Source organism: Aspergillus multicolor (assembly GCF_047715735.1).
Source record: "Aspergillus multicolor strain CBS 133.54 unplaced genomic scaffold BDW74scaffold_13, whole genome shotgun sequence".
Taxonomy (NCBI): domain Eukaryota; kingdom Fungi; phylum Ascomycota; class Eurotiomycetes; order Eurotiales; family Aspergillaceae; genus Aspergillus; species Aspergillus multicolor.
The window spans coordinates 212,770-233,421 of record NW_027395964.1 but is presented as its reverse complement, the minus strand read 5'-3'; the positions used below and the strand labels follow the sequence as shown (position 1 = coordinate 233,421).

The window sequence follows — 20,652 nt, the reverse complement described above, 5'->3', positions numbered from 1 at the left end:
GCGCTTCAATGCGTAGAAGATAGAGCTTTGGTATTCTTGAACCCTAAATAAAGAAAGGCCAGAGAGGTTTTGAAGAGATTACGAGATATGTATAATGCATTATATACACAACGCCTATTCTAGAAAGCGGATATTTTGCAAAATTTAAACGCTTTATGCTAGGACAGTAATCGGTCAGTTAGTTTTCAGCCTTCAGCCGCTCAGGAAGCTCCTTCTTCTCACCCTCAACCTCAGCCCTGGCCTCGGCCTGAGCCTTGGCCTGGGCCTGGGCACCGGGGTGGCGAGTTCCCTTATCCTTAACCTTCTTCTGCTTCTTCTCAACAACAGGTGGCGGATAAGCCTGTGCCGTGATCTCCTGCCACTCGGGCGAGGCCTGGTAAGCCTCCTGGATGGGAGCCATCAAGCTCGTCAGCGCCGCGGTGACGGCGGGCTTAAGGGCTTGAGGGGTCAGAATGTCGTTTGCGTAGTCCTCCTTCAGCTGAGCAATGTCGGTGTAGACGAGGGGCTCGGCGTCGCGGCGCTCGACGACGAATTCCTTCTTGCCCTTCAGACCGGCGGCGGGCAGGAGGACGTATTCGACCATGGCGATGACACCGTTGTCTTGGACGACCTTGGGGGCGGCTTCGGCCTTGCGAATCTTCTTTTGGATGACGTCGGGGCCGTCCAGGAGGTCGATCTTGCTGTCTGCGGTTGGGTTAGTTAGGGCTACGTCCGCGGTGAGGGGTGGGAAAACATACCTTGAACACTGGAGCTCATCTTACCACCGCTGAGACCAGCAACCATTGGCGTGACCAAGTGGGCACGCTGGAATGTTAATGACCATGGATGAGAACGAACAAGTGATGTCTTACCTTTCGGTATCCGATCTTAGGCAGCCATTCCACAGCCGCAGCGAAAAGCTTCCGCTGGTCCATACCTCCCAACTGAGCATCAACGTTCAGATGCTCCTCATCAAGCACCTGCAGAATCGAATAGAGCAGACCACTCAGAGGCGCATTGGCACTTTGCTTGACAATCTCCGCACCGGCCTTCTTCGCATCGTGCTCACTAACCAACGACGAGAGCTTGTAAACATCCATCGTGTACTCGGGAGACTTCTGGTAAGAGCTTCCCAGCACGAACTCCAACTTCTCAGTGGGCACGCCCACGGACTCCAAAATCGCCCGGATGACCTTGGCATAGTACTTCGCGCGGTTCTCAACCAGCTCGAGCGGGGCTTTCAGGTTGTCCAAGAAGGCGTGGATGTCCGCCAGAAGAACGACGACCTCGCATCCTGCAGCAAGCAGCTGGGCGATCTTGATAGCGGCGACGAAGTAGCCAGTGTGAGGGCGGCCTGTTGTCGCAGTGCCCCAGTAAATACGCGGGTTTCGGCCTTCGGCGAGGATGGACTCAATGATCTCCGGGTTGAGGGTCTCGGCGAGGTTCTCGGTGATGAGATCGAGGCGGGCCTTTGCGGCGGCGTCTAGGGTGGCCATGATGTCCGGGTGCACTGAGGAGGAATTGGATGTGGGGGTGAATTGGAAAGGGAAACAATTAATTCTTTGTATTCTATTCGGTTTTGAGTCATTTGGCCCCCTCACCCCGCCATATTTTCTACTATGCAGAAAATGATAGGCGGCGATAACGGCGGTGGGCACTGTGTAGCCACGCTGACTCAGCATCAGCCACTCTTGGGCGCTGGTCAGGCTGTCAGGCATCCAGGCACATACACACTTTGTATACAGTTGCGGCTCAGCGAACGGTTGGCCTTATTTGTGTTCTATATTTATGGCAATGTCTGTCCTATCTCAGCTGATATCTATGAAGAATCCTTTCTTCGAGGAGCAGCAAGCTGTGCCAGCATTGTATGCCAAACAGCTCTACTCCGGCGATTGATTCTATACTCTCAAACCGTTGGTTGGGATAGGGCCTCTAGGCCCAGACCGAAGCCCAAGCCCAATCCTACTTGGCGGTGGAGGCTGAAGCCAGCCGGCTGAGGCTGTCAAGCACAACTACATTCTACAGATCAGTGGCAGTGAGATCCAACCAGAGCGACAATCCGAGTCTAGAGGTGGCTAGAAGGAGGCTGTAAAGGTAATTCCCGAGTCCTTCCCGACTGTGGCGTGAACCAAATATAGTCCCGATATTCGTCAACACAGTATTTTTAGAATCGAGATTCAACTCGACCTTTCGAATAGCATCACTATATCGTGAATGGTATGATGACATCAACGAAGAGTCCTGACGAGGCGGATGCTTCCCGGGCACCTCCCGGGCCGTTCTTGATTTCATGCGCAAGTCAGGTATCACACTATGGAGCACTCGGTCCCGGGCCGGTTTGTCTTGCGTGATGCCAAGAGCTTCGAGAAGGTGTCATGAAACAACAACTTGATTGGCCATGCTCGGGGCACAGGATATCAGTTGACAACCTACAAGAGCAGTCCACGAGTTCGGGCCATGCACCGTAGGGCATAGACTAGACCGCTGTCTCGTAAAGAACCCCGACTTGCCAGGGTCGAGGATGCATACAAAGCGCCGCACTAGCAGGGTTTCCCGCGGGAAGCCCAATAGGAGTCGATCTCGCCATCCGGTGCCTGATTCTGCAATACTTTGAGGTTGCTGCGGGTTCGAAGCTCGATGCTCACCGTACTCTCTCTACCCTGGAGCAAGCACGCAATCTATATGCAACGAAAATTCAATGCGCTGGTGTGGGCAATGAGTATGCTCAGTATTGACGGCTTCTTTCGCATATCGCCGGAGGACCTCAGGAGTATGGATGTCAAAATGACAGCCAAAAGGCCCTATTATTCATAGTTCCCCAAGAAACTTGACTCTTCTCCATAACGTACGGTCCACTGTGGATGATTCCAGATTTGTTCCGTGAAATAAAAGTCTGATATCCGTATCGGCTCCATCACGGCAGGCCCAACGAGTCAGATTTAACCTTGAATCGAGGATAGTTTGCAAAGAGGGAGATGCCAGGGCGTAGGGAGACGGCGAAATCCGCCCCCAAAGACCAAGATTGAAGAGGAAGGTCGGAAGTCGGACCGGGCGAGGCCTCAAAAGTCAGGTGTCAACGATATATTGCAGAGTCCATCAAGTCTGGAGGCATGCTCCGCGTAATCGGTTACCGCATCCGACGATGAGGATTGACAATTTGACAGGTCGGAAGGATTCGCTGACAAACACTACTCTCCGCCGGATCAAGTGTCTCACGGAAAAAGATGCCATACTCAGCTCATATGTGGCATGATTCTTACACCGACGTCTGGGCGAATTCTCCGACCGCTTCCCGACCGAGCGTCTAGCAAAGCTTTCATGGGCTGAGGATTAAAGTAAAACTTCAGCCGAACCACGCAGGGCAGTTCCATGCGTCTAGCATATTTGTTAGGTAATTGTAAGGAGACGGTGGATTTCATTCGTCAAAACTCTCCAAAAAAGGGACCAGACTTGCGTTGACAGTTGTTGTCTAGAACAGTATCTGATCTGATACTTTCCTATACTTCTGTATACATAGTTGCTTGTACTCTGATGCTTCACGAGCGACAAATTGTCGATTTGAGCAGAGAAGCTGGAGCCGACAGGCTCAGCGCAAGCGAGGCAGCACGCCAACACCCCGCATGCTGGAACCGCCTATTGCGGGGGAGATGGCGTCGACTATGCATGAGCACCATCAATCGAAGGGTGTCTCTTGACAAGGCTTAGCCAAACAAGGAAGTTTGGAGGAGATTGGGACACCACCCTCATGAGCCTGAGCAACGTGAGTCCGTCCGAGTTCCTTGGAACTTGGAAGGGAGCCGAAATTCGAGACAGCGACCTTGTGGAAATTTCTTCCTGACAATTGCAACATTATCCGCTTTCTCCTTGTCTGTGGGTCCGAGGATTTTTAGACGACTATAACCGTATAGCGTGATGTTGCGGCGCCGAAAAATGTAAAGCTCTTGCCCCTCCTGGCTTTGACTCTCTCGTGAAGGATCTCCGACTAGCGCGGCCTCGGCGGCGTATCGTATGGTATGTGACGGTATAAGGCAGGGCATTGTTCAGGGACTAGACTCCGCCCACGTGATGGCTAACGACGGATCGACGGCAAGGTGATCACAGGAACAGCAGGTCAAAGGGCGTGGTCATGCGCAGACAGCCACTGCTCCATCAGCAAGATCTGGATCCCATCGATGATCGTCTACGGAGTATGTAGACACTCACTCGAGGCAGGTAGTTGGAGCCATTCGTCCGCGGCAGCGTGAGAGATGCTTCGAAACAATTCAGAATGATCTTGTCTTGTGTCATTGAGATCGAAAGTTTGTATAGAAATGATCCAATCGCACCAAGCAGGAGTTTCCGATTGGGACTAAAACGCCGGCGCCACGCTTAGTGGATGAATCAGTATTGCAAACATATGACACCATTGATGATCATCAGCACAAACTCACCCCAAGTCACATTTGTCAGGCTCATCGAGATCAAACCTCAAGCACGGTGTTGCGCGTACTTGCAATATTGTAGCCGACATTGACGATCACGCACGCAATGCGATGTTGGTGCCTTTGGGGATCCCGAGGTCGCTAAAGGAGCTCCTCCGGGTATACTCCAAGCCCATGGAAGCTAGGTTGTGAGTCACCGGCTCATCGGCTCGCTGCGCACGGCCTTGGACTGCTGGATCATGAATGCGCTTTCTGTGAACATGCACTGCTTGACACCTCAGAGTCAGAATTAGCTTTGGCGTCTCCAAGGTACTGCTTCAAACTGGATGTACGGTGTAGGTGTACGTGTGCGCGTAGCTTGTGAAGAATTAACTTTAGAGAGCCATGGATATACAGCCAGGTCCGAAGGTCAACTTTTGCGAGCAGAAAGAGAGCAATGATCTGAGATGATAATTCTCTGAGCATTCTGAGCGTCGGGCGTAGAACTGTAGAGAGTGTCGAGATCTCTAGAAACTCCTCGGAGAATCATCAGGCACTGTCATGTCACGTACGGAACATACGCGGTAAGTAAGGGCCCACTATGATGTCTTTCTTCCAGGCAGCCCCACCGGCGAGTGCTTTTATTGTCCGCTTCAAGGTGGCCAGACCAGGAAAAATTTGTCCCTGTTACATGTGGGAACCAACGAGAAAACCATGGCTGAGAAAATTTCAGTTGTAGTCAAACTAGTCGGGCAGAGTCAGTAGACGAATCGCAAACTCATTCAAAGGCAGCGCCTCGCCCGCTTTCTGGTTCATCCAAATTCCTTTTCTCTGCTTCCTTCCTGCAATCCATCGCATACTCCGCCTGACCTGACGGCTCTATACACCCCGCGCCTGCCATAGCAACTACTCCTAGCTCCAGCCTCACCAAGGGATTATGCGTGCAACTGCCTCCTACATCTCACAACTCGACCAGCACTGCATTGAGTCCTGAACTGCTCAGATAGTATCGATCTACCTGCCTTGGCTGTTTAGCCTACACGCAAGGAGCTTCTATAGACCTCGAGGCCCAATCTGTTCTCACTATTCTCTATCCTGTCTTTCAGCCGCTGCCGGTTCAAGACTTCACAATGCCAGGCCGTCTTCTTTCCAGCCTTGTTCGCCCCTCCCTCTCTCACCACTCGATCTTCCCTCACTCCAACTCTTCCTCGTCCTCGTCCGTAAACGAGGTGTCTCACGCAGCTCCTCTCAAGCACTCGCATAGCGATAGGCCGCACTCACCGGAGCGACGTCTTTCCTTCTCAATGGACCACTTTATTCACACTTACCGGGATCACCATAAGGAAAAGCATCGCAAGCACGCCCGCTCAAAGGAGCGTGGCAGCCATGAAGACGCTGCAGCATCTGCTAAACTCGATGTCATCGTGGAGTCTCCGCCCCTCGTCTGCTACGGAACACCAGCCAACTCCACCGGTGCCCTGTTCTCCGGTCGTCTCAGAATAACCGTGCCTGAAGTGACGGGCATGGTCACCCTCGACAAGTTTGATATGCGCTTGATGATCAAGAAGACGACCAAGAAGCCTGTTTCGAGGGATTGCCCAAACTGCGCCTCAAAGACCGAGGAACTGACAAACTGGAACTTTCTAACCGAACCTCTTCAGTTGAGGAGCGGTGATCACGACTTCCCCTTTAGCTACCTGTTCCCAGGCAATCTGCCAGCCTCGTGCAACAGCTCTCTGGGACAGGTCGAATACATTCTCCAGGCGCATGGACACAACATCAATGGCGACGACTACAACTTCAAAATGCCTTTACACATCAGACGCGCTATTCTTCCAGGAAACGACAAGTCCTCCATCCGAATTTTCCCTCCTACCAATCTGACCGGCCGCATCGTCCTCCCGTCTGTCGTTCACCCCATCGGCACCTTCCCCGTTCAGATGACCTTGAGCGGTGTCCTGGATAAGGGCGACGAGACCCAGACCCGCTGGCGGTTGCGCAAAATGATGTGGCGGATTGAAGAACACCAGAAGATTGTCTCGACTGCTTGCCCCAAGCACACGCACAAGATTGGCGGTGAAGGAAAGGGCGTTCTGCATCAGGAGACTCGCATCATCGGACACAACGAGGAGAAAGATGGCTGGAAGACGGACTTTGATACCGCTGGAGGCGAAATTAGCATGGAATTCGAAGCTAACATTAACCCTACCGCCAACCCTGTGTGCGATCTCGAGGCCCCTGGTGGACTGGAGACGAAGCACAACCTGGTCATCGAATTGATCGTTGCTGAAGAGTTCTGCCCGAACCGCAACACTCGACTCATCACCCCCACCGGAGCAGCTCGCGTTCTTCGCATGCAGTTCAACCTACACGTTACCGAGAGAAGCGGGCTCGGTATCAGCTGGGATGAGGAAATGCCGCCAGTTTACGAGGACGTTCCTGCCAGCCCTCCCGGATACACCATGTTGAACGGCAGCAGCATTATGGAGGATTATCACGGATCCCCACTGCCGTCCCCGGAGTACGAGGAACTGGAGCGTATGGACTCTCTTCGACTCGATAGCTCCTCTACCAATTCTTCCTGTCGCGGGCGAAGCCGACTTACGACCAATGATTTGACCACCGGGCCTGCAGAGTTCGAAAGTCGGAACAGAGCCCCATCCGCAGATTCTCATACATCTTGAACACCAATCTACAGTACTTAATAACCACCGTTCTTCGGTATATGAACTTACGAAAGTTACGAACGCGATGACCAAAAGGAAAACAAAACGCCCTCGCTCATATTCTCTTCTCCTCAAACTACTCGGTGCCATACAACAACCAGCACACTAATATCGCTCACAACGACACCAAAAGTTCTGCACTGCCTTGACTACTCAGGTCGATTTCTTTGGCGTTCTAAGGTCTCTTATATCTGCATTGGGTGGATAAACTATTTTGCATGATACCCATCATACTATACCTCACTCTCCTTGTCATTCTTTCTCCTGTTCACTTGACCCTGCTCAAGGTGTCAATGACGAATCATGATATACTTGCATTGTACCCCCTCTCAAATAATAATATCCTTCAATTGTGTACAAATCTTCGTTCTTTTACAGATAAGTAACTTTACTGTACCTGTTAGGCAAGGTTCGGACCTTATTTCTGAGTAGATCCAGAGTAGTGCCGCGCCATTGTTCCCCAGTCACTGTAGCAAGGGATGCCGTTGGTCAGAGCATGCACGCATCTGCAGCCGAGACTGAGCACAGTCCATGATGCAACCTGACAGGCCACAGCGCACAAAACTACCTAATGCGTCGACTAGATACGAGCGCCCTGAAGAACTTTCGTCGCAGTGACTCGAAAGTAAAAGTTGGCTTGGGTTTCCTTAATTAATAGATATGCTAGGTGACATCTTTTCTATGCTCTCACTATAACAGAGTCGTCCGGGACCCCTCATTCCACGCTGCAACCCAACGCATTAGCCACCTTCGAAAGCGAACACTTTTTCCATCACAATTAACACAATATGAATCATCAGAATTCATCATAACCATCATAATCATTCCCAAGTTATCCATCGAAACTCATTACAAGATATACATCGCAAAATCATGAATCGAAAATCGGACCGTACGCTGGGATCCCCATCGACTCGAGCTCGTACACGACCTTTTTCGTGACAAACGGGTTACTGATGACGCAAATCGCCTCGGCGTCATGCTCGCGCGCAATTTGTCGAATAAGAGGCACCATATCAAGACGACCGGAAGAATTTGTGTCAATGATAACCGGGTTCGGATCCATGCGTCCCACCAGGTTGAGAACCTCTTTGCCGTAAGTTCGTTTGGGCGCTCGCGTTTGCCAGATGACACGCAAAGAGGGCCGATTTTCGTCTCCTAGGAAGGATAGACAGGGGCCAATGCCGGAACCTGTTGTAACGACGACAACACGCTTGTACACACGCATTGCGTATGCGAAGCCGTAGATGAGCACACCGCGTTTCCAGAGATGCGTTGGTTGGTCTTTGATTGTGGCAGCGGTCCAGTCGCCGGCTTTTGAGATCAGAGCAGAGAAGGATTTGCCGTCTCTGTCGACGTCCGGGAAAGTAGCGAAGCCGTGCCAGTCTTGCAGCGGGTGTTTGGAGAGCTGGATGCCTTTCCCAAAGGTGGTTGTGGTGTGGTCGAAGTGGAGCCGTACGGCGTGCGGGGAGAGGTATTCTGGGGTGATCTTGACTTTGCGGAGGAGGAGCCATGGGTGAACTATGGCCACGACAACGAGCATGAGGAACCAAAACGCTGGGAGTTCAGTGAGGAAGCGGCCCATCGATTTGCCTTCGGCGGCGGAGGCTTCGTCGACGAAGACCATTAGGAGGATGACGAAGATAGCTACGACGAGCCAGCCGGAGAAGCGGTGCGTGAGCTCGAAATAGTCGTGCCGCTTGAATCGGAAGCCCGGATAGGCGACGATGATGATTGCGAGCAGCAGGACTAGAATGATATACGCCAGAACGATTGGCACCGCAGAAAATGGGGATGATCCACCGGACCAGTATTGTCGAGAGAACTCGCCGAGGAAGCCCAGGTACCAGATGAGCGATGCGACTCCGCATCCGCTATGGACGCCTCCGTAATGGTACACCTTCGAGCAGATTCGGCGGAGCCACAGTGGAGCGGACCTAGGTATTGAGCATACCGTGACGAAAATGGTGTTGACGACCAGAGGCTGTCTTGCGAGACCGCATGCGAGCAGGTTCGCTGCTGCAGCATTGACCAGGGCCAGCAGTTTTCGGTCCGCAACCATCACATAGATGAAGACTCCAATGTTGGCGAGAAACACGAGTGTGAAAAGCCGCCGGTAGATGTTGAGGATTGTATACCGGATCGGAGCAATCAGCTTCCTTGTTGTGCTTTGTGCCTCAAGGTCGAAAGAGGCCTCATCTGGTAACATCAACTCTGAGACATCTTTGATGATGCACTTTTCGATGTTGACGAAGCTGGCTTCGCTTGGACTCTCTGGAACGCATACTGCTGTTGGAGGCCTGGTCACGATGACCTCCTCTGTTTGAGACATGATGCTCAATTGGTGTGAGAGAGTTATACTTCACAGGGTTATGAAAGTTGTATAGTATAGCAGTGGGGTGAGATTGAAGTAAGTGTATAGAGCAGCGATGGTGGCTTGCACTCATACACTGGAATACAGAACCGAGCCAACCATTGGGATTCCTCCTTGCAGGGCGCATGTGTCTTTTGAATGCATAACGCCGTCTGAATCAGTGACGAGACATTTCCCAGAGGGTTGACCTGCGTCGGACTTTTCAGCCGTGCCCTAGGACCATCGTTCTTCTCAGCAACTCGGGGTCCACATTAGACGGTCCACCATGACACCGTCCTTATCTCTCTCAGTCGTCCCGCCCAAAAAGGCAAGACAAAAAAAAGCAAATTTCGAGTTTGATTCCGAGGTTAGACCATCAGGGTCGCCGCAGACTCCAAGTTTTCGAACTCCGGTGTGTGTGTGTTTGCATGGCACTATCCCACGGAACCTTACCCGCGCTCTGTTGGGTTTGACTTTAAACATGTCTGCCAATGAACATCCAACACACAAATCGCACAATATACACTACTTCTGGCTTCCACTGTTCTTTCTCCAGATACGGAATGCTGTGAAGCTAATCGACGGCAAAGAAGGAAATAGTCGCGACCCGCTTCGTTGTCTGGTACTATCTGCGCGTATGGAGTAAGGACGTGGGCCAAGTTGAGGAGACGAGATGGCCTTTCGACCGGTTCATGCGGCAGGCTGGCAGCAACTCAGTCAGCGGGAGAGATCGACGGCGATAGAAGCGACAGGCCGACAGCACGAGAAACCAAGGCGTTCGCCACAAGCTCACGGCGTTCGTCCGTATCGCCCCACAAAGGACACCGTCGAAAGCAGACAATCGATCGGGTACTCCGAACTCCAGCTAGCAGCATGAGCTCGTGAAGACAGGAATCGTCGAGAGAACCGAGGGACCCAAAAATCGTGGAGTTGAGTTACATTTTCTGCTGGCTGCTGGCTGCTGGCGTATGGATTCACGGAGTAAACAAATCAGCTGTCTCTCCGGACTCACGGAGCCCACAAAACCGACTTTTTTGGCCTCAACAGAGGCTGTAATTGGCAGGACGCGGGCGAAACCGACTGTCTGGACTTGGTATCCTGATAAACTAGGTTAGTGGAGTGGATGTCAGCCAGATGGATGGCGTCGACGTGCTCTTGATCAGCTGCAGATCAATGCAATTGTCACCTGCTGGGCCGCTTGATCCTTGTTGACTTTTGCGCGGGCGGGGTCCTGCGACAAGCCGAAGCTCCAGCAAACTGCACCGATTTACGCCGCGTGCGTCGTTTCCTGGGAACGACCAAGCCAAGCGCAGGTGCGCAAGGCCTTGGGCCCTGGCAGGCGCCCCAACGCCGGGAAGGAGTGCATGTGCATTGTTATGGATTGGGCAGGTGCAGACGGGCGATCGACTTTACAGGGCGGCGTTGAGTCTTGAATCTGATCGATTAACATTTCGCTCTATTGCCTGTCATTCTCGGGACAGATCTTTCCCCGGTGCTGAGCTGAGCGACTATTGAATGTGTCACTTGTCAATTTCAGCTCTATCAGCTCGTTCACGAAGGAAGTGGAGGAGAGACTACTGAAGGAAGTTGATCTGAGCCAGAAGAAGCGAACCAATGGGGCGATCCCGATGCATCGGTCGAAGCACCCTCTGCCCAAAGCGTTGGATATTCCCTGCTCGAATCGAGATTGGAGCGACGCCAGCATGGCTGGGGAAAAAGTGGAACATGTTCGCAGTGTTCGCTGGTCTAGCATTTTAGTCCTGTTCGCGACTCCACCACCGTGATCGGAATCGAAGCGGTCACCGGCTGCGATTTGGCGATTAGACGCAAGCCTCGCCTGTGGACCAAGACCAGGATCAGCAACCCAATCTTAGTGGCGATATTGGGCTTGGTCTGAGCGGATTTGTTTCGAGTCCTTCGACTGTCGAGCTGCCTACGCCTTACGACTCACGGCGTATGCTCCGTAATTTGTGTACGCAGTACAAGTCGGCGAATGAGGGCCTGCGACGCGCGCCAAAGCAAATTACGGGATGCGAAATTCCAAATCAGAACCCCAGGAAACTGGAATTCCCTCCCACCAAGGGCCTTATCTATAGGATGAAATGATTTCTAAAGCTGCAGAATGCAAACTATTTATCACCCCGGGAATCCCTTCGCTCGACGAGCAGTTTTTTTCCTCCTTCGACGCTCTTCCTCTATTTTGTCCTCCAAGCCCTAAATATTACCATTACAAGCTCCTTCTACCTAGCCGACACCTAGCCTTGACTAATAACTCGACGAACTCATGAGAATGGGTCTTGGGGAGTCGTCCTTAGCGCGACCCCAATACGGCAACAATGTCAATGAGCAGGTATACACCGACTTGTTGACCTTCTGCTTCCGCGGCCCTGTGCCCTACGACGAAGAAAGGCCATTGTTCATCGATGCAGAGGATTCCTCGCGCTCTTTCAGTGCTCGACAATTCAAAACCCTCGTGCGGACCCTTATTGCCGGATTGAAAGCCCACCATGTGCAGAGGGGCGATTGTGTGCTGGTCCACATGGGCAACAGTGTAAGTTGAACTAAACTCAGCATCGCAAGTCCTCCGCGATGTTTACCAGAAACAAATGCCTCGCCGTCCGACCGCAATTCCGAGGTTCCTTCGCGTCGACTTTCTGTTTTTCCAGCTTGCTCTCCTTCCTCTTCCAGTATGCTGATAGCTGACGATTTTTCGCCCGGCGCAGATCATATACCCCGCACTGTTCTTCAGCGTAATCGGCGCCGGCGGCGTGTTCATGGGATCTAATGCACGCAGCCAGCCGCAGGAACTAGAGCACCTTGTCACGCTAGCTGAGCCCAAGCTAATCATTACGAACCGCGAAGCGCTTCCGGCGGTCCTCAATGTCTCCACAAGCAAGGGCATGCTCCCCAGCCAGGTCTGCCTACTGGATGATTTCGCCACAGAACACATCGCGCAGCTACTCGGATCTGGAGCAGCTCCGTACCTCGACAGTGGCGCCGAGAGCTATCTGAATTTTGCGCACCTCCTCGGCTACGGTGAGAATGACTGGATTACGTTTAATGATGAGACGATTGCAAAATCAACGCCGGCAGCGATGTTCTCTACAAGCGGCACCGGAGGACTACCAAAAGCTGCGATCTTGTCTCACCACGCGATTGCGTGCCAGCATCTCACAATCTCGTACGATGTGCCTTATGCGGTCAGCCGGTTGATGTCGCTCCCCATGTTTCACCTTTTCGGTGCTCTGTGGACGCACATTTTCCCGGTCCGCTATGGCCAGCCGCTGTATGTTTTGTCCCGTTTCGACATCAGCAAATTCGTCGCGGCTGTGTATCAGTACCAGATTACGGAGACGTACATGGTGCCCGCCATGATTCATGCCTTCAACCGCTGCACATTACCAGTTGCCGATTATTTCGGTTCCCTACGCTATGTTGGCGTTGCTGGCGCGCCAATTGATGGAGCGTCAATGCAGCAGTTTCGCGAATACTTACCGCTCGATGCCTATGCCTCTCAGCTTTGGGGCATGACCGAGGTAGGGGTCGTTTTCCAAAACCGCTACGGCGAGCTCGGAAATGCCGCCAGTATTGGCAGTCTTCAACCGGGATATGAAATTCGCCTTGTCGGCGCCGATGGGAACCTGGTTGCAGGCGACAACAAGCCCGGAGAGCTGTACGTGCGGGGTGCGGGCTTGCTTACGTGCTACCGGGGGCGAGACGACGCCAAAGATTCCCAGGGCTGGTTCCGCACTGGAGACGTGGCATACGTCAACAGTGGGCTCTACTACATCGTTGGCCGAACCAAGGAGCTCATCAAAGTCCGAGGGTGAGTACCTCTTCTAAAGCCCTACTCAAATGTACGCAAGCTAACAAACAGCATCTTAGATGGCAAGTCGCCCCTGCAGAACTGGAGTCAATTCTTCTCAAACATCCCGGAATCGAAGATGCCGCCGTAACAGGCGTAACCTCTAAGGACGGTAGCACAGAAGTTCCTCGCGCCTTTGTCGTCCGATCCAAGACCCTATCTGGAACGCGCCTGACTTCGGAGGAAGTCTACCTCTTTTGCCGTCGCCAATTGGCTTCCTACAAAGCCCTTGATGGGGGCATCGTCTTTGTCGAGGAGATTCCACGTACCGCAAGCGGAAAGATCCAGCGCTTCAAGCTCACCCAGATGAACACGTACCGGGAGATTGTCAGTTCCTTGCTCGCACGGTTTCGCGGTGCGAGCCTGCAGAGTGTGGGAATTATGCATGGAGGGCGTATTGCAGTTTGATCTGACGCTGGTTTTCGTCATTTTCAGTATGAAGTTACGACCACAACTACATTTGCACTGAGTCGACTTATTTGGGAGTTGACTCCATTCGTTCCTTAGCAATATGCATGGCGCACTCTAGTTCTTGACTACTGCCGGGGTTTTGGTTTGTTTTTTTTTTCTGACTGCTGATCACTTTTGTTTTTCTCGTGTCACTGCTGGCGTTGCTTGGTGATTGGATGCTGGGATTAATTATTTTCGGGAACATGCCTCATTCCTCGCGAATCGAGACGATCTGCGTTTTGCTTTTTGCGATTGGTTTTGATTGTGCTTTTTGCTTGTTCGCTCCCAATTACCCCTCTCGTTCTGGTGGATTGCATCGTATTGCATTGCATGGTGATGGCTTACAGTTCTTGGATTCACGCTCGCTTGATACCATCTAGAATACCCAAATTGTTATGATTCCACATTCATCCATATTACTTCTCAAGGCCGACCTAATGGATATAGACGCGCTAACTCATGTACCAGCCCGTTCTTGCATACAACAAGCTCGACTCGGTAGATCGAGTCATGCGCTTGACAAGCCTCGTTCCTTCGTACAACCTAATCTGCCCCAAGCTGGTCCCATGTACATGTCACTGGCACCACGTAGATGTTTGCATGCAGATCCCGAATCTACGGGGCACCCAGGCATGCACATTCCCTCCGGAACAAGCACACCCCAAATGCCGGTTCGGCGTTAAGTGCCGAAGTCTGAAAGAAACCTAATATCCTGCAGATTACGGTGAGCATGCACGTCCAAGCCCAGTGACGCCACTATTAGAGCCTGGGCTGCTAGTGCTTGGCGGCTTGCAGGGGTTCGACACCCTGGGCTTGCACGCGGAGTATCTATGGAACTGGGAGTTGGAACTGTACTTTGTGTGTACGACGTTGCACAGAGATTGTTGGGACCGATGGACGGCGTACAGAGATGTCTTGGTGATCGTTCTCTGGACGTTCTGGATGCTCGATCGACCTTACGTAAAAGCCTGATCCTGGTACCGGCACCGGAGCCGGAGGGATGGATCAGCATGGTACGGTAGGACAGGGCATCATGTAGTGATCTGCCTTGCATGCAGCGTCTTAAGCATACTCCGATCCATGGATGTAAGCATGGTAAGCGCGTTCACGTACTTTCTGCGCACAGAGTGCAGGGCGGAGCTCTTGCTTGGGAGCCTGGTGCATGGCTCACCAGTTGTTAGTTGCCACCATCACTGGGGCGTCAGGAAAAAGCAATGCATGATCAGCAGTGCCAGTGCGACGGGACATGATAGATACATCCAAAACTTCCTATCCTCCGTGGATAGAGTCTGTGGTCTAGTCTAACCTCCTATGACTCTCACCGTCTGCCGGAGGGTAAGCACACCGTGGAAACGGTTTGACAAGCATGGCCGATATTGTATTTGTTGGGGACTCGAACTTGGAAACTAAGTATGGGGTGAGCTGGGGCCGCTCCACAAACTAGCAGAAAGGTGCGGTCCGTGCAAAGGTACTCCGTACGGAGCACTCCAGACGCCTGGCAGCCGTCATGATGGCGATCAGCCGAACTGAACCGAAGTTACTATGTCCTCGTGTCGTCAACTTGCCTTGTTGAGTGTCAAGTCAGTTCTTGCTTCGGGGCTGGACGGACATAGTCGTGGTGTTTCGTCCGGTGCAATGCTGATTCGTGATTGGCGGATGCTTGGTACTCGAATTAATAGTCGGATCGAGTGTCTGAGAAGTACTCCACATTCGGCATTTCACTTGACACTGCTTGGACCTTGGACCGCAGATATGTTTACCGGGATATCGCGGGGTTGGGGGTTTTGTATGATTTGTTGAGCGCTTTTGATTGACGGGTAGCTCTACCCTGTTGAGAAAATGAAGAGCCATCTAGTTTTGACGCCAGCTGACATTCCGCTCCTGATCGGGATGGGGATCAGAACCAAGATCGGCGGAGGAGGCAGACTAGGATATGGAGACTCCCATAGTCGGCGGAGCTCTATCCTACTACAACAGTCCCCGAATCTCGAAGATCGGCCAAGTATATGGTCGGTGATGGCAAAGTCATTTAGTCAATAGTCGGATGGCCAAAGCGTTGCAACAAGCTTGTGGACTCAATGGTAGACAAGAAAAGATTTCATTTGAATCAACCAGCTAGTTAATGACGGTCCGCAACTGCATCGGTAGTTGTAGGTAGGTACGCCGTGTGACGTGGGCGCCAAGCTAGATTGCCCAACCAGCAGCTATAACGGTTTGTAGAATAGCTCGTAATCCCCCGTTATACTCCGTACAATTGGACCTTGGGGTTGTTGATAGATTACTGAACCTGGTTAGCCCGAACAAGTTTCAAGGATAAAGGGTTCCTTGTCCGGCAAGTTGCATGATGCAGGCATTCGCTTCACCATAGCATCCAGTCGATCTTGACTACCGGCCACCGCGAGTCTTGGCAATCATCCTTGACGCTGTCGTAGCACCAAGAGAATCAAGGTTTTTGAGTCATTATCGCAATATCGCAGGATATTGTGGAGGATTCTGAAATTCCTTGGAGATGAACCCCGAAAATCATCTTCAATTGGTATGCTGCATGATCTAGATCAAGGCGCTGCACGTTGAGCACAGCACGGAGGCCAAGAGATGGCGATAACCACCACGAAGCCGGTGATTGATCAAGTGCAGATGGTTCATGCATGCTTTCAAGTCTCATCACTTGCTGCGGGGTACCATGGTCAAGAGACGCAAAGGGCTAACGTAGGCCTAGTAGACACGATACGGAGTAGCCTTGCGTTGATGAAAGTGTGGACGAGTTCTCAAGGCTGGGGAGTGAGGTTGCGTTAACGCGCAGGTTTGCACTTCTCTTTCAAAGTCCAAACTGAGAAAGTGCACCCAAACACGCAGGGCCTAGTCAACATGACCGGAACTGATGTGGGGCGCGTATCCTGATCAATTGGCGGTGCCTTCAGGTAGGGCTTCGAGAGCGGAGAATTGCATGGGATAGACCTTGTGGTGAGTTATTGTAGTCTCTTGTGTTCTGGGTTGCCCGATGCGTAGAAGTAAACTAGGAGAGAAGCCGGGGGTATCGTTCATAGGTAGCAAGCTGACAGCCGCCTGATGGCAATTCATTGAAGTTGAACCATCCAAAGTTCTGATCGCGCATGCCGCTGTGTTCGTGATTTCAGATTCTGAGACCTAGATGATGCCATGCCCTTTCCACCAGATACCCCACACCAGAGGTACCAATGCCCCAAGAACAGCCGCTCCCACTGAAATCTCCAGTATACACCACACCCACAGTGTTCCAATAGCTGGCGCTTGCTTCATAACAGCGTAGTATGACTCCTCGTTCGTCATGGCCATCAGTTTGCCTCCCAGTAACACAGCGCTCGGAAGAAATACGAGCGTCTTCACAGAAGGCGGAAAGAGTAGCTTGCGCAGAAACGAAAACGAGAGTTTCTCTGGATGCCATGGGAAAAGCGATATGGCTTCAGGTTCGCCCTGACCTCGGCGGAAACTAACAATGTGGCCGTGTGCAAGGTGGATGAGAAGTGTCAGCATAGGGAATGCGACAAAGCCAGAACTGCGGAATAGAGCGTTTAGATTGATGCTTTGCGCGTACTGGTGAGCGGCAAGATAGCCCAGGGTCAAATGTAAGACGGTCAAGGGAAACGAAAGCAAAATGGTGTCAACAAGAGGTGGGATAGGTTCGGCATCTTCTGTCTCCTCATTTGTTGCATTTTCTTCCTGAGGTTGACCTTCGTACCTATTTCCAGCGCTCGCGTGACTGGCCTCATTGAAAGGAGAAATCTCGCCGGTGTTGGGGTCGATAGTCACGTATTTCGCCTCAAGTCCCTTCTTCGATCCTTGAGGGCCAATTTTCCCTTCGAGTTCGCCCTGTTTCTCCGCAATCAAATCTACCAACGTTCTTCCGTTCTTCTGGTCTTTCGCGGGATCGTTCGACGGAGGACGAGCGAGTGGAATTGAGGACGGATCGAAAGAGTCTGTTCGCGAAGCAGAGGCCGCAGCTCGTCGCTGTTTTCGGTTTCGAGCGAGATCCATCGTGATACAGCTGGTCAAGGGGTGGCTAGGATGAGGTGTGTGATTTGACGTGGTTGAAGGAAGATGTGATGGCTCGAGTTAGAGAAGAGAATCGGCCAGAAGTCAGGTCGGACATAAGCGGAGTTATCCAAGCCTTATAGTTCAGGCCTCCCATTGTACCTGAGGGTATGGAGTGCGCCATGCAAGATAATGCATTGTCAAATGCAACATGATGGACAATGACAGTAACGGTTATCTGATCCGGATACTCCGGAATACAAGATAGGATGGAGCCACTCGTCGTCGTGATGATGACATTGCCTACGTTACCCCACCGCAACTCGGAGTATAAAGAACTCCAAATCCCCTTTGTCCCCCTCCCCAATCCTTTATACCATCAGAAACCGCAAGACCGTCAACATGTCGCATCTAGACGCCTCCAACCTATACAACGTCAAAGGCCTCGTCGCCGTTATAACCGGCGGAGGAAGCGGTATACTCCCCTCCCCCACCCCCGCTCCATCTACAAAGATAGATAGATAACTAACAAGCAACACCCCAGGCCTCGGCCGCACAATGGCCCTGACGCTCGCCACAAACGGTGCATCCAAGATCTTCATCATCGGCCGTCGAAAAGACGCCTTGAAGGAAACCGTTTCCCTCGCGCCAGCCAGCGCCAAAGACAGCATAATCCCTGTCCAAGGCGACGTAACCTCCCAGGAATCCCTGCAATCAGCCTACGACACAATCGCCTCACAGACAGGGCACGTGGATCTCCTGATCGTCAACTCCGGCATTCTCGGCCCACCCGCCATCATCAAGCGCAAGGACGATGGGTCTCTCCTCCCCATCTCCGAACTCAAGGATTACCTCTGGAACATCCCCATGGCGGATTTCACCAAGGTCTTTGAGGTCAACACCACTGGCGCATACTACACGGCCATTGCGTTTCTCCCACTGCTGGATGCGGCGAATAAGCGTCGTGCTGCTCCGGAGAAGAATAAGCTCTCGTCGCCGCTGGCGCAGATCATCATGACCTCGAGTATTGCTGGGTACTCGCGGCGGGTCCCGCTTGACTTTGCGTACAATCTCAGCAAGGGAGCTGTAAATCATCTGGTTAAGGCGCTCTCGACCAGTTTGACGGAGTACCAGATTCGTGTTAATGGGATTGCGCCGGGACTGTATTGGTCTGAGATGTCGGCGGGGCCGAACTTCGAGGAGGGAAACAAGGGTGTTTCGGACGGATCGTTCAAGCCGGACAAGATCCCAATTACGAGGGCTGGAGGTGAGGAAGATATCGCAGGGTTGGTGCTTTGGATGGCGGGCGCTTCTGGGGGTTATTTGAACGGAAATATCACAGTGACTGATGGCGGACGGTTGAGTGTTTTGCAGTCTTCATATTAAACGGAGATATTTCCATACATAGGCAACGCTAGATATACGTATTGACTACTCTTTAATTTTCAAGAACGCTATGGACTCTAGGAGATACTGCTTAATGTAGACGTGCATAGATACGGCCAGGACCAAGACAAGAAGTTTCAACTGTTAGTATGTTGCAGAGAGGCGCTGGACTAAGTAGTCCCCAGACGTTATCCCCGGATACTTCGCCATGCTGATATCAGCCCCTTCCCCATAGGTACCGGGGATGGCCTCGATGAGCTTATCCATGTTAGGGTTGCAGAAATACGCGATACTGTACCGCTCTGGATACATATTGGAGTCATCGGCCTCCTCGCCATGCGCTTTCGGCGGCTCGATAACCCTATGCTTCGTGCTCTTGATTGTATCATTTGACCACCTCGCCAGCAAATCACCGGCGTTGATAACAACCGTATCAGGAAAGGGCGTCACATCAACCCATGTTCCCTCCGGACTTCTTGCTTGAAGACCTCCTCGGCGATCCTGGAACAGAAGCGTGATGGACCCGTAATCACTATGTTCCGCAGCCCTAACTTGCCCGGGATTCTTCTTGAAGACGTCCTTGTGCACAGCGGGGTAATGTAGCAAACGCAGGTTGTTATCGCCCTTGTCAACGTACTCGTCAAAAAAGTGCACTGGAAGACTCATTCCCAACGCAATCGCCTGCATAACTTTGGTATGCAGCTCCTTGCACTTCTCAAAAAACTCGAGCATTGTCTCTTTGAAGTCCTTCCCCTCATCATCGAGATGATCCGGCCAGCGGTTCGGGAGACCCTCAACGCCCTCGCGGCCAATCTCCATGGTCTCCTTCATATCAGGGATCGTACGGTCCGTTTCACGATCGACCGTGCTTAGTTTCTCCCGGCCCGTGCGGACATAACCACGGTTCGCCTGCGGGGTCGTCCAGCCCAGGGTATCCTTCTGGTCTTGGGATCTTCCAAAAAATGATGCAGAGGACTTGAAGACTTTGGAGGTCACGGACGGTGGAATGCCATGGTCTTTGAGGTACAGGAAGCCGCTATTCTTGAAGGCATCGACCACGGCCATGGCGACGGCGTGCTTGTCGGCTGGGGTGCCTTCAAGAAAGGGAGCAAAGTCAATGATCTGTCGTAGTTAGTTCTCTAAGTTATCTTGCGATGTGGGAGGATCGCTGGGCATGTGATAGCATACTGGGATGACCAGACCGTCTTTCGACACCGTCTCGGTGACGGGGCGACAGGCCTGGACTGGCATATTGCCCTCCATGGTTTGGAATGAAAAGATTAGTAGAGATAGGGATGTATGATGGAGAGAATTCTGGAGATGACGGTAGAAAGAGAGATCGGAATGGGCCGTGGACGAGATGTGGCTGCGGGGATACCGGTAGATATGTAGAGATAAGGGTGTGGAGGGGGAAGATCACCAGTTATATCATCAACCCTGCAGCGCCGGGGAATGCATCGTAACATCCGATGCCCAGTCATG

General features: G+C 52.2%; 7 protein-coding genes across 7 annotated transcripts; 3 read left to right on the top strand and 4 right to left on the bottom strand.

The window, feature by feature from the left end:
• Positions 1 to 178: 178 nt before the first annotated feature.
• Positions 179 to 1,475, bottom strand: BDW74DRAFT_168031 (tyrosine--tRNA ligase TYS1; the record flags this gene model as incomplete). The annotated part of the gene is made up of 3 exons (XM_073726764.1): positions 179 to 684; positions 738 to 804; positions 852 to 1,475. The coding sequence occupies 3 exons, from the start codon at positions 1,473 to 1,475 to the stop codon at positions 179 to 181; spliced, it is 1,197 nt and encodes a 398-aa protein (XP_073583548.1).
• A 3,620-nt stretch (positions 1,476 to 5,095) lies between these two features.
• Positions 5,096 to 7,565, top strand: BDW74DRAFT_153567 (alpha-arrestin). Its single transcript, XM_073724543.1, has one exon. The coding sequence runs from the start codon at positions 5,510 to 5,512 to the stop codon at positions 7,061 to 7,063; it is 1,554 nt and encodes a 517-aa protein (XP_073583547.1). The 5' UTR covers positions 5,096 to 5,509; the 3' UTR covers positions 7,064 to 7,565.
• A 159-nt stretch (positions 7,566 to 7,724) lies between these two features.
• BDW74DRAFT_22200 (integral membrane protein TmpA) lies at positions 7,725 to 9,591 on the bottom strand. The gene has a single exon (XM_073732245.1). The coding sequence runs from the start codon at positions 9,435 to 9,437 to the stop codon at positions 7,977 to 7,979; it is 1,461 nt and encodes a 486-aa protein (XP_073583546.1). The 5' UTR covers positions 9,438 to 9,591; the 3' UTR covers positions 7,725 to 7,976.
• Positions 9,592 to 11,902: 2,311 nt separating this feature from the next.
• Positions 11,903 to 14,177, top strand: afeA (adenylate-forming enzyme AfeA). The gene is made up of 2 exons (XM_073724542.1): positions 11,903 to 13,284; positions 13,344 to 14,177. Exons 1-2 carry the CDS (start codon positions 12,233 to 12,235, stop codon positions 13,729 to 13,731), a joined length of 1,440 nt encoding a protein of 479 aa, XP_073583545.1. The 5' UTR covers positions 11,903 to 12,232; the 3' UTR covers positions 13,732 to 14,177.
• Positions 14,178 to 16,679: 2,502 nt separating this feature from the next.
• BDW74DRAFT_22187 (uncharacterized protein) lies at positions 16,680 to 17,852 on the bottom strand. Its single transcript, XM_073732244.1, has one exon. The coding sequence runs from the start codon at positions 17,785 to 17,787 to the stop codon at positions 16,921 to 16,923; it is 867 nt and encodes a 288-aa protein (XP_073583544.1). The 5' UTR covers positions 17,788 to 17,852; the 3' UTR covers positions 16,680 to 16,920.
• A 312-nt stretch (positions 17,853 to 18,164) lies between these two features.
• Positions 18,165 to 19,242, top strand: BDW74DRAFT_22183 (SDR family NAD(P)-dependent oxidoreductase). The gene is made up of 2 exons (XM_073732243.1): positions 18,165 to 18,259; positions 18,329 to 19,242. The coding sequence occupies exons 1-2, from the start codon at positions 18,187 to 18,189 to the stop codon at positions 19,168 to 19,170; spliced, it is 915 nt and encodes a 304-aa protein (XP_073583543.1). The 5' UTR covers positions 18,165 to 18,186; the 3' UTR covers positions 19,171 to 19,242.
• Positions 19,243 to 20,643, bottom strand: BDW74DRAFT_22180 (isopenicillin N synthase family dioxygenase). Its single transcript, XM_073732242.1, has 2 exons — positions 20,359 to 20,643; positions 19,243 to 20,292 (listed from the first exon to the last, which is right to left on the bottom strand). Exons 1-2 carry the CDS (start codon positions 20,431 to 20,433, stop codon positions 19,315 to 19,317), a joined length of 1,053 nt encoding a protein of 350 aa, XP_073583542.1. The 5' UTR covers positions 20,434 to 20,643; the 3' UTR covers positions 19,243 to 19,314.
• Between the last annotated feature and the right edge of the window lie 9 nt (positions 20,644 to 20,652).